General features: G+C 45.7%; 1 protein-coding gene across 1 annotated transcript in view; it reads left to right on the top strand.

Moving 5' to 3' along the window:
- Positions 1-11455, top strand: part of LOC144149890 (inactive tyrosine-protein kinase 7-like) — a 183753-nt gene extending 172298 nt beyond the window's left edge. Inside the window, exon 12 of the mRNA XM_077681619.1 lies at positions 2932-11455. Within this exon, the coding sequence (XP_077537745.1) occupies positions 2932-3510 (579 nt within the window). The 3' untranslated portion in view covers positions 3511-11455. The remainder of the gene's footprint in view (positions 1-2931) is intronic.
- Positions 11456-12937: the final 1482 nt, after the last annotated feature.

The raw sequence follows: 12937 nt of genomic DNA, 5'->3' as shown, positions 1-12937 counted from the left end.
CTCACCACTCAACCTCGCCACACTCTGTCACTTGCACTCACGCTCACCACTCGCACTCACACTGATCACTGACACTCACTCATGCCGACAACTCATCCTCACTCATGCTCACAACTCACTCTCACCACTCAACCTCGCCACACTCTGTCACTTGCACTCACGCTCACCACTCGCACTCACACTGATCACTGACACTCACTCATGCCGACAACTCATCCTCACTCATGCTCACAACTCACTCTCACCACTCAACCTCGCCACACTCTGTCACTTGCACTCACGCTCACCACTCGCACTCACACTGATCACTGACACTCACTCATGCCGACAACTCATCCTCACTCATGCTCACAACTCACTCTCACCACTCAACCTCGCCACACTCTGTCACTTGCACTCACGCTCACCACTCGCACTCACTCATGCTCATGCTTACCACGCGTGCTCACACTTGCCCCCACCACTCACACCCACACTCACCACTCACACTCACCCCTTGCCCTCACAACTTGCACTCACATTCAAAACTATCCTCACTACTTGCCCTCATGCTCAGCACTTGCTATCCCTCGCGCTTGCAGTCACCACATGCCCTCACCACAAGCACTCACTCGTGCTCACGTTCACTACTGTCCCTCACCGCTCACACTCACTTGTGCCCACAATCACTAGTCGCACTCACACTCACCACTCACCCTCACCACTTGCACTCGCCCTCACACTCACCCTCAGTCGGGCTCATGTTCACCACTTGCCATCACCATTCACAGTCACTTGTACTCACCCTCACCACTTGCCGTCACACTCACACTTACTCACACTGACCACTCAGCCTCACTACACTACTACTTACTGTCACCACTTTTCCTCACTACTCGCCCTCATGCTCACCACTTACCCTAACCATTTGGCCCCATGGTCACCACTTGCCCTCACGTTCACCACTCACCCTCACCACTCGCCCTCAATCTCACTGGTCATTCACCACTCGTACCTACCCTCACTCACTGCTCATCGCTCACTCTCACCACTATCTAAACTGAAACGCTTTCGTGGCTAATCTGTTCTAAGTCGCAGGCAGAGAGTTGGTTGACTTGCTCATCAGGCTGAGCTAATGATCTGTAAGTGAGCTTACCTCTCGTTACAGTGTCGTAGGCCATCGGACACAAACTTTTGATGACTTCAAGCCTCCCGCGAAAACGCAAGTCGGTGCCTTGTGACAACTAACGCCATCTAGCGTATTTACTAGCAACTCCTCTTTTAGTTTCAGTCTCGTTCGTTTATGTTTCTTTAGCGGAGGCTATGTGTCATGCGAAATTTGAACCCAAGGTAGCTCCCAGTTGGGCAGTAGTGGTGTCCACTTCACGCCACAGTCCCCAAAGGCAGTGTACTGTTGCTGGGACTTCAGCAGCTGCTGCTGCTGGTTTTTCTGACCCCTGCAACAGTGATGACTGTAGCAACGACGTGTGATCGTCAGATTTTAGTCCCGATGAAGCAGATATTTGAGTACAACGAAGTGTCACAAAGACACGCCCCCTTTTCGCCCATGGATCCTGTACAACACCAGCCACAAAAGGATGGAGAAAAGAAGGAATTGCAAGACCTACTACGAAAAACAAAGGCACAAAGCAGAATGAATGTCTTCTGCTCCACTTGCAATATTTTCCTTTGCTTTCTGCTGGCGCATGACTGCTCCACTCAGACAGCCAACAAGGTCGCTTGATTGATGGGCCTTCAAAAATCCAGCACAAGGTGTACAGGATTGATGTATATATTAAATGATAGCTAAGGAAGCTAAAACTGATTTGAATATTTCAAATTCCATTATATAATTTTCTTTTTCAGTACAACTGCCTTTTTCTATTGTGTGTATGCTTTTTTTTCTGCAATTTTATGTTTATTTGACAAATAAACTCTGAATAATAGTACCTCTTACAAAACTGCTGCTACGCACTTGAAATGGCAAAGTACGAGCTTCAATTTTGTGTAACAAAGCTAGCAGTGTCCAGTAGCTCAAGAGAAAAATTTTTTTGTGGAAGCACCCAGAATTGGAAGTTTTCTGCGGTAAGAAAAAAGGTAATAGGTCCCCTCGCATACCTCTCTGGTGTGCAGCTGCTTGCTTTTCACAATATGTGGGAGGGTTGAGGATAGCCGAAAACATCTGTCAACTCAAACAACCCTAGTTGACTTTATGTATTTTTTGCAGTTAAGTCTGTCATGCCTCTGGGTCGTCCAACTGCAACGCGATACCCAGAGAGTGGAAACACCATGTTTTGACAGGATGATGCTTTAATGGAATGTGCTAGCAAAGGGGGTGCAAGCCAGCATAGCAACAGGACCATACATCACCATGTGAGGACCATGATGGCATGACAACGATTAGCCTTGTCGGCTGCAAGGGTTGACGAAAAGGAAGCCACAACAAAGTGGAAACACATCTTTTTGTGTGCTATGTGCCACTCCCTTCATTGGCCCTTTCATCAAAGTCCATGGCAGCCAGCCTTGCAAGGTTTAATTATAATTATCATGATGACCATCATCATCAGTCTTTGCTGTCCACATGCTATCCAATGATGCTATCCACTGCAGGATGAAATCCTCTAAATTTGACTTCTTGCTGCTCCATTCCTTCGCTGTTCGAATCTATTCTTTGCCGCCAATGGACCACATCGGTCCATCGAGCTAGCCACCTCTTTTACTCTTAATTGCTACTCTGTCACTCTGTACCCTTTAAAATTTAGTGTCACCTCCTCTAAGAATAAAGAGAAAGGAAGAAGATAATGTTGGGAACAAATCCTGCTCCAGCAAAGCTATGGCACATTTAAAGCCTCAGGAATACAAATAAACAAGGCTAAAAGCCAAGAAGCATCGTTGAAAGAGTCAATTTGTGGCCACCCGCAGAGGCACTAACCCTGACCACTCCGTGTACAGGGCGACCTGAAGCAGTTCCTGCTGGCCACCCAGCCGGAGAGCCAGCGCAAGGGCCCCCGCCCCCCTCCCCTGAGCCAGGCGCAGGCCATCGGGGCCTGCCACCAGGTGGCCCTGGCCATGGAGCACCTGGCGGGACACCGCTTCGTCCACCGCGACCTGGCCGCCCGCAACTGCCTGGTCACCTCCCGGCTGGACGTGCGCGTGGGCTGCCCCGCCCTGTGCCGGGACTCGTACGCCGCCGAGTACGCCGCCCACGGCAGCCGCGCCGTGCCCGTGCGGTGGTGCCCCGCCGAGGCGCTCTTCGAGGATGAGTGGTCCACCAAGAGCGACGTGTACGCCTTTGCCGTCCTCGCCTGGGAGGTCTTCGCCAAGGGCGCCCTGCCGCACGCCGACCGCGACGACGCCGCTGTCTTCCGACTGCTACGGAGCGGCGAGCTCCGCTGGATGGCGCCTCCCGAAGCCCCGGCACCTTTTGCGGAGCTCCTGGACCGGTGCTGGCAGCGGTCGCCACGGGACCGGCCAACCTTCTCCGAGGTGGCGGCGCGCATTGGCGAGATCTTCGTCGACAGCAACGTCTGAGGGGGGGGTCCGTTTCCTTCCCCCTCACCATCATCGTAGTCATGGCCATTGGTGTGTGTATGGGCCGTCTTCTCCGTCTTATCGCTCCGTTTGTGTATACTTTTGGCCATTAGTGTAAGTGTGCCTGGAGTTCCTTAAAAACATGCTGTCTCTATGACGAAGCACCAACACCTCTTTTGTGCAGGGCATCTGAAACTTTGTGTCTCATTTTGGTGTTGTTCTTCACACTTTTGTATAGCCCATTACTTTGAACATATGCGGGCTTTGTGTTCTGGCGGAGTGTGCTGGCTGTGTTTCACGGTGTCAGTGACATCTTCCTCGACATCAGCATCTGAATTTTCGCGTCTTCTTCACGTGCTGCTACGTCTTTCTCACTCTCTCGTCACATTCGTCATAGTCATGGCCATCGATGTGTGTGTTTGTGTGCTTCAAGTTCCGAAGGCACATGATGCCTCGATCCCAAAGATTGCCACACAGTTGTCACAATGGTCTCTTTGGGTTTCTTTCTCTTAATGAAGGACTTTGTTTGTGTGTTGATGCCTAAGTCCAGCACTCGTCCACACTGTGTCTTCATTATCTCTTCTAGGTCACGTTCACATTTGAGTGCTGCGAGTTAGAAGGAACACAGCGTGTATCCCAAAGATGGCCACACTGCGGTCAAGGAGGTCGTAGTTACTGACTCCTTTGAATGAAGAAAGTTCTCACTGCCTTTAACGTTTTCTTTTGTGGGCGCAATGCGTCTTCATGCAGATGTGCCACTCGCTTTCTAAGAAGTGAAGCGGCCTTTTTAGAGCTGATTGCTGGCTCCGAATACTGTTGAAAGAGCCTAATTGAGCCTGCCAAACGGGCTAGGGATGTTGACACAGCCTAAATAAACCTGCTTACTCAATCTTGTAAAACAGAGGTACAGCTCGGAAAAGTTGACAAATATAGAAAGCCCGGACAGAAAGGAAACATCAACAAAAGCAGACCAGACTGGCAGTCTTTATGACGGCAATTCCCGGTATCCACAAGCTTTTTCTACTGGCAGTTCTGCTGGTACTTCGGCTTCCTGTTGACAGGTTCCTTATTTTTTTGTCTTTGAGTTCACGAGTTTGAAAGCCTGAGTTTTGGCTTGTACATACCTAGCTTTCGAAGATGCCATCCTTTGAAGCGCATTCACCACCAGTTTGTTATTTTTCTTCCTTTAATTTAAGGGTACTTCTTAGCTCCTTTATAAACTGGAAAGGGGCCTCTAATGAAAAAGTGTGAAGGCAGGATCAATGTTTCAGTTTCACGTTTTTATGTTACGCATATAGTTTTTGGAACACAAGCGCTAGTGAAGCAATAAAAGTGAGCCTTTGTTACTTAGTGTTCAGCCAACTACGGGAGAGATAGTCAAAGATTCCAGCACGCAGGGTCAAAGCAAGCCTTGACTAGTAAACCGGTGCGTCACTTGTGCTTGGAGGAGACCAAGATCATGGCAGAAAGTAAGCAGCACTACATTTAAGCTTCTCAGTCTCAGATGTACTCCGGTGTCTGCCTGACAGCTCCTTCTGAACTGAAACTTCTTAAAAAGAAGCTTCTTTTCAAGTGGTGGATCCAATAGTTTACTGAAAATCAGCCACTTGCCGTAAGAACGAGCGATGGAACCAATAACTGCAGCGATCATTCTCAGTGAATCATCAGTATAGTTAAAATGACTGTGTTGTGTGCTAAGCTCTACAATATCCAGAAAAAGAAAAGGAAATGAAAATGCACTGTACATCCGAACATCAGACAATGGACAGAAGGCCGACTCTATTTTTTCACTCAGGTGTCGACGCTTTATTTTCTTACTCACTCAAACGTCATTCTTTCCGATAGGAGCAATAACTAGCCGGCCAAAGTTGAAATTTTTACATAGCTTTTGTGGTGTTTATGCCTATTGTACATATGACTAACGCATCGAGTTAAGGGTTGGTGTGGCATCTTCTGTCCATCGCACTGGTTCATTTCACCCCAACAAACATTTGTATCTCGACACTGAGCAACGAAAACATTCATACTGCTCGAGCAGTATTTAGGTACGTTAATTTCGGCAGCTTATTTTTGTCGCTTTATAAATCTATGTGCAAAGAATAGTCATGCAGCAGTGTTCGTATTTATTCCCTACATACTCAATCTTCAGTAGTAGGAAGATTTCCGAAGCTTAAAAGACAAAATTATTGGTCAGCCATGCCTCTATAAATGTGACTGCTTTGCAATGAAAATTATGGCTGACGCCAGAATAAATGAAGGAACCGCCTGGAGTTGAATAAGCTTCACTGAATGGGCAACTATTGTTGAGGATCTCAAGAAGGGAGCGTTCTGTAAACGGAATGATCCTGAACGTGGAAAGATTGTGTTAAGGCCAAAATGAAAACGTCTCCACTGAAGGTGTGAATCACCGAACTCAGAATTTTTTACACGAGCAAAGAACCATTTTAATCTTTTTTACAAACGTGTACAACGTCTTTTCTCCTTCTACGCTTTTATATTTATACACAGATATCTTGTGCGCTGTTCGCACACTTGATCAACAACTACTCTGCTTCCAAAGAAGGCAGCCCTCTAAGCTAACAATGAGACTTGCGACCAACAAAACACCTTGTGATGTTGATGTGTCGAGGCCCCTTCAGTAGGGTGCAACTAGATGTCACTTTGGTTGAATGCGCTGGATTAGTAATTTAGGTGAAATGTATTGCGTGGTATATGCGACGGTGTTAATTTGATGCACAAAGGTGTTCTTGCTCCGGTGGTTGCTAATTTACCGTCGTAATCGAAATTCTAAGCAAGCTAGTAATTTACCCAAAGTGACACTGGGCTTTATTCGAAAGGGGTGATTTCGCATACTGCCTATTTGTCTATACACTTTTTTATATCTTTACTTGGTCTCATTATGACGAGCCGTTTTTCTACGTAGTGTACATACATGTCTGTCTGGTAATCGCAATGTTTTTCAATCCCTTGCCCCCTGTCATCTTTTTTACTCACTGCTAAGTCCAACGTTCCTGGGCTAGTCATATTGTCCATCACCGCGCTGTGTGTCAATCACGTAGGATACTGTGGTGCTTTTTCATGCGTGTCCGACACTTTTTTCGAGTGGCGAAGAGAATTCGTGCTGAAAAAACACCTTTACACGCCCTGTGCACAATGCACAACGAAGCACGTTGGTTGTGTGGATTATACAAGCATCATATTGGTGGAAGTGGCTGTCCGTGACCATTGGTAATGTCTGCTTAGCTTTCGTGAAATTGGGCGATTCGCACGAGTATATTGAGAACAGTGTTGAAGGCCAACTGCACTCAAAATTTGAAACTCTTGGAAACCTTATTTGCGCATAGAGTTGTAGAAAAAACTGTATCTTGTGCAGGATCGGGGTCTGCCTAAAAAGAGTGCAAAATACAATGCATGACAGCTGAAATGCGCATATGCACAGTCAAGACGACTGTCAAAGCTCGGCAATTTTGGAACTGAAATTGAGAAGAGTGCAGCCATTACAGCCAGGCTAAAGTGACGGTGCAGTCGGTGAATGAAAGGTCGGTCGGCCTGTCCAATCAAACCTGAGCTCAAATGCTTTGCGTGGGGTGCAGCCCTAGAGAAATGTGGTCAGAGAAGCTAAACCATTTCCATTTGCTGGCCGGCATGTCACTTCCGCTTAATAGCTGTTTGCGCTATCTGCTGGCAGTTGCAACGTCGTCTGCAATGCAGCTATTTTAAACACTTCAAACTGTTTGACAAGGCATTCCACTGGGTTACCAGTCATGTCTTGGTTTGCTGGTACGTACTGTACATTCAACATGAATGGGGCCGAGGCGAAATTGCGGTGCGGTTGGCCTTTCTTTACTAGGTACAACTTTCATCTTACCTTTTTAACTAAGATGAAGCTTGTTGTTTTACGAAAGTTGGGACACCGCTCCGATCAGGCAGGTTGTTGATTTCTACTGTAAAACTATTGATATTTACGAAAACCTTGCTTGTGCTTTATTCTTACCTTTTTGTATACTGTACTTTCCGGTGTATAAGTCGCGTTTTTTTTTTTTTTCTGAAATTTTCGTTGGTGCGTCTTATTCGCCGCAACAATGTACTTTCGCTACACTTTCTCACGAACTGATCCTCTGTGAGTTCACCTGATTAACATGTGTGCTTTGCACACCGGTGCGTCTTATACAGTGGTGCGACTTATATACTTTTTTTTTTTTCAGAAAAAATGTCATTTTGAGGGGAGTGCGGCTAAAACAAAAGTGCGACTTATAGACCGGAAAATACGGTACATTCAGAAAGATGGAACTGCGTGTGGGCAGGCAGATCTCCCCGAAATGCGGCAGTTGTATGGAAATAAAGGAATGTCTGTTTACATTAGCTGTTGGAATTCAAGATGTTGATATTACAATGGCCAGCAGTCACTTCCACTAAGATTTAGAGTGAGAAAGAATCCCCTTGTTGGGGGGCCCGTTTGCCGGGTTTGAGCTACATCGAATTATGGTTGATGCGTGTGATGCGCGAGTTTCCACCGTATTTATTGTCGTCATCACAAGCAGCTTCTTGCATTGTACAGAAGCCATGCCACTCATATGAGCAATCATAGTAACTCATAGCAACGATGTTTCGAGCACCTTGTAGTGGTTTTCGGAGCAGTTTTGTGGCACGTGAACAGCTGGACACTTTGAACAATGGGTGTGCGGACATTTTTTTATGACACAGTTTCACTTTTTTTTAATTTTCACCGAATTATGATTTTGTGAATAATAAGCACATGAGGGTGCATTGTGTACGACTCGGAACATCGAGGATATGTGTCTTAAAATGTTTCAAAACAACTTATCATTGTCTTTTGATTCCTTTTGCAGTGTTTATTAGTTGGTAGTAGCTTCGAACTTTATGGGGTTGAGCTCTTGCCGTGGACTTGTTCGGTGATTTTTTATGCTGCTATTCAGTGGAATCGAAAATCCCCGATTTTGTTTGTTCAGTGGTTTTGTGTGTGAAACCCACTTCAGGTGATTTTGTATGATGTTCTTGTGAACCTCTGATATTTAAAGGGGCACTGCAACATCTTTGTCCCTAAGCTGTTTGCACCTGCAATCTTTTTTTTTGCTTTTGAAAAAGCAGAACAGCAAAAGGGGACAATAAATGTGTTGAAAAGTGCGTGACCAACTTTCTTGCACAAGAGCAAACAGAAACCGGACAGTTCACATCCTAGGGCAAGTCACGACAACAATTCGAAAACTCGGCGCTACATCTACATCATTTAAAACTGCTTCCAAGTCCTGAAGACTGAGTTTGTGCTAACTGTTACGCTTGCTCTTGTCATGTCAAGCGACGCTAATACGCACTAACAAACAACGCTTCTGTTATTTTTGTTGCATAGTGTGCAGGTCATGTTGCGAGTGTGGGAGCGTATGGTTGTACACTGCCAATGATGCCTCTCTTTTTTTTATGTTTTTGTGCCTTTGTGGCTTCCTCGTGCCAGGGTACAGTACAGTAATTCCTATTTTTATATTTTTTATTGTGTCCTCTTTTTTTACCTTCGTTCGCTGCTTTTGTTCAGTATGTTTCTTCCTAATACTGTGGGGGCGTCATCAACGTCCCGCAGTGCAGAAATCTTTACACGCCAGTATTTAGTAACGCTATTTCGATGTGCGGAGCTGCGGTCGACCAGCCGCCGACGTTGCCGGCCGCAGCCATAGCCGCCCGATTTAGACGCATGAAAGTAGATATAATGAAATGCAGATGATTATAGTAGTGTCTATTCGCAAGCAAGGGGCAGGGAGAGGTTGACAGAATGCGAGGTTTCAAAGTGCCATACAAATGAATCCCGGTTCAACAAATTCAGAAAGGACAGGATAATTCTTTGACTTAGTCATAAAATAATACAAGCTATACTTGATGTGTTCAAGAATCTTTTCGAAGTGTTCAGACCTGGTGAGTAATTTGAAATATCCGAGTCTGATATATACGGAATGAATTGTGCTGTAAGGAGTAATGGTCGCGTTTCGTCTTCGAATTAAAAGAGAAAAAACTGAGTGCCATGCATTTGCAAGTGGCTTTACTATTTCATATCGTATGGTGGTCGTGTATCAGGAAATGTGTTTTCAGGTCTTCTTAATTAACTCGAAGCAATTGTGTTAGCAACTAGGAAAAGTAATCAGTACTGAAAGTAATTAGAACCAGATACACGTGAGGCGTGTATCTGCAAATTCATTTTTTAATAATAGAAGTTTCTGAGGTTACTGGAAAGGAGTCGAGACTATCCCAAGCAACCACGTACGTCCGTGGAATGTCTGAAAAACAGCCAAACATCCAATGCAAACTTTGAATGGCCTGTGTACGTCTCCTGTACATCCATGACTGATGCACATTTGCAGACGTACAGTGGACATCCAGCAACAAATGTACAAATGATATAGATTTCTGTATGTCAGAAGGACATTTGCCAGTGGACGTACAAAATTACCACGAATCATCAAATAATGGTGTACATTGAATATAAAAGCAAAAACAAAAAAACTACTCTGCCTTTCAATAAAAAGATTAGACACATCAATAAATACCCTGGCATAAGTATATCGCAAATTTCATCTGTGTGCTTCTCACATTAAGACTAATCTTGTAACTTTCCTGAAGCACCACCCTAACTTTAATGTTGATCTCTCTAGGGAGGAGTATATAAGAACTGAGTTCTGCTAACATGCTGTGCGAAGCAAGTTAACCATGTTTTTGTATACTTGTCTGCCCGGTAGTGTGTTGGTGTCATGGAGTGTAGTATTCGTGTAGGAACATGTGCTTCTTGTTAAAGAATATTTGTGATTCTGTACATTCTTACTGAATGTCCAAAATACATAAATTTCGGACATTGGAGTGGACGTACGGAAGTTCTAAATTTGGACGTCCCACGGACGTACATGGTATGTCGATCAACTCGGAAACGTATTCCAGCAGACGTCTGGTAGAGCCGGAATGGACGTCCGGTGGTGGCTTGGGCTGCACAAAACGAGCACTTATATTTCTATTATTCGCGCATGTCCGAATAATTGCACGATTACACCTTTTGGTAGTCTGGCAGTTTTTAAAGTGAAAAAATATTTTGGAAACTACAAATAATGCTAGTTTTTCATATTCCCGGTGCACAGCCAACCTAAGATTGTACACAAGATTTGGATTTTTTGAAGGCACTGACCTCGTGTAGTTGGTGCAACCAAGAAGGGGAAGGAGAGGGAGGTAAAGAATGGTGCTACAAAAGCACTTTGGCAACATGGTATTAAAGTATCATGGTATCTGGCGAAGGTTTTACAACTGGTATGGTTTTTTTTTTTCCCTGTCACTATGAAGAAAGATTGTTTAACTTATGACTTTTATGTATGGACTGTTGCTTTCATGCTGAGAAAAATTACTTGAGCCCAGTATCAGCAATAATCGAGCAATCTTTTAATAGAACAATGGCATGACGTCAACACAACTTGGCTTGCTTAGCAATGGCATTTTGAAACATTGGCATTTTGCTAACTCTCTCGCTCTGCCCTTCGCATGGCTTCCTTTATTGTTGTTGTGTTGTTTTCGTTTGGCGTTTGGTCGCTGAAGTGTTGTTTGCCTAACGTGTATAGACGTCATAGCGTATAACGACAGATCATTGGAAGGCTTTTGTCCTCGGGTGTCCTTGCAAAGTGTCCTCCTGTGGTTGTGTGTATGGTTTTGCATTCTTGTGCGCATACGCATCCCGTACGTAAACCTTTACAGACTGTGCGAGTGCTGTCCAGCATGTAAATAGATGAACAAGCTTGATGAAATTTTTGAGACAATAAATACTATTGCTAGAAAAGTGCGAGATGAGTTGTGTAAAGCGTTTCTTATTGCGAGGCCTGCGCCAGAAGCTTTTCTGCCATAAAAAGGGGGTTGTTGCTTGTGCCTTACCATTTTCCTTCAAGTGAACCGAAATTCTTGCTCACGTATAAGAAACTTGAAAGATGGAACATTTACGTTCTGCTGCGATTCATTTTTGTTAACGCTTTGAGTAATAATGTTGTTTCATAACTTCATAAGTTTCAGGGTGCATTTCTTACGATAAGTAAAATCTTGTTCACTGGTAATGTCATATCAGCGTTACGCTGTACACTTCACAGTCTTCATCACTGTTCTTGTGCCTATCAGCATAAACCTATCTGCTAAATGACGTCACCAAGATACTATCGACGGATTGCCACTTACAAACACCCTTATAAAAGAATTCTTTAGAAGTACAACGCACCAAACCCAAAAAGACAATTTCCGCTGCTTGTAGCTTGAGTTCATATTTTATGTCAAAAATCGTCTTTTAGATGCAGCTGGACTTTATGTGTATACAGAGCTCCATCTTAATCTTTTCATATCAATTAAGTTTGAACACCAGTTCGAGCCCAGTAAGTCGAGTGAGTTTCGCCGTAGATGACAGTTTGATTTTGATGTTATACCACAAGACTCGCCACAGCCAGTCTCCCACCTGTTTCCACGTGACGCAAGGATTGTTTGAAACGGTGCCGCTTTCTCTAGCGCCTCGCAGCTTCTGGCTATAACCGGGCCAGTGCTGCAGTTCAGCCGTTGTGCAATGGGCGAAGGGAGCGAGAATGCTGGTGCGTTTGTGCTGAAGTCGGCGTGGTCCCAGTGGTGAAAGCAACAAACTGTGTCCGACCATCCTGCAGATGTCGCCATACCCTCGCTAATGAGTTCAAGCATAAACTTGAGTGTGAGCGCATGCAGGCGAAAGCGAGTGAAGAACGCGAACTTCAGCGAGCTAAGGAGGAGGAGGATGCAGAAAGACGTCAGCAACAATCGCACGGTCCTAATACCCAAGCCGGGCAAGCCGCCAGACATCGAGAACCTGCGAAGACTCGCTCCAGTGCGCGGTGAAAGCGGTCGAAGACCAGCTCGAGGGAACGGGGCTGCAATGCTCCCCCGCCAAGTCGGAACTACTAATCCTGAAGGCCCCGCGAAGCCCCAAGAACGGGAAGGCGGCAAACATCCAAGTGCGCACGGGCGACGGGTCGGCCATACCCGAGGTAGAGACCATCAGAGTCCTCGGACTACACATCCACGAACACCGACGCAACGCTCACACCATCAAGCTACTGCAAATCAAAGCAAGCCGAGCACTCGGCCTCGTCAAGAAGATTGCCAACAGGCACGCCGGCATGAAGGAACGCAGCACGCTGAGGCTGGTCCAGTCGTTCGTCATAAGCCACCTGGCGTACGTGGCCGCCTTTCACAACTGGACCACGGCCGAACGCAATAAGCTCGACGCTCTCATACGCCGGGCATACAAAGCTGCGCTGGGCTTATACACCCACACAAATACACAGAACATGCTCGACTTGGCTTGCACAACACGCTGAGCGAGATCATAGAGGCGAAAGCAACGGCGCAGATAGCCAGACTGGAAACGACGCGCAGGGGCAGG

Source organism: Haemaphysalis longicornis, unplaced genomic scaffold, assembly GCF_048455015.1.
Source record: "Haemaphysalis longicornis isolate Haplotype H1 unplaced genomic scaffold, Haemaphysalis longicornis Haplotype H1 scaffold_8, whole genome shotgun sequence".
Lineage (NCBI taxonomy): Eukaryota > Metazoa > Arthropoda > Arachnida > Ixodida > Ixodidae > Haemaphysalis > Haemaphysalis longicornis.
Note: the sequence above shows the minus strand (reverse complement) of the source record. Positions and strands in the feature narration are given on the sequence as shown.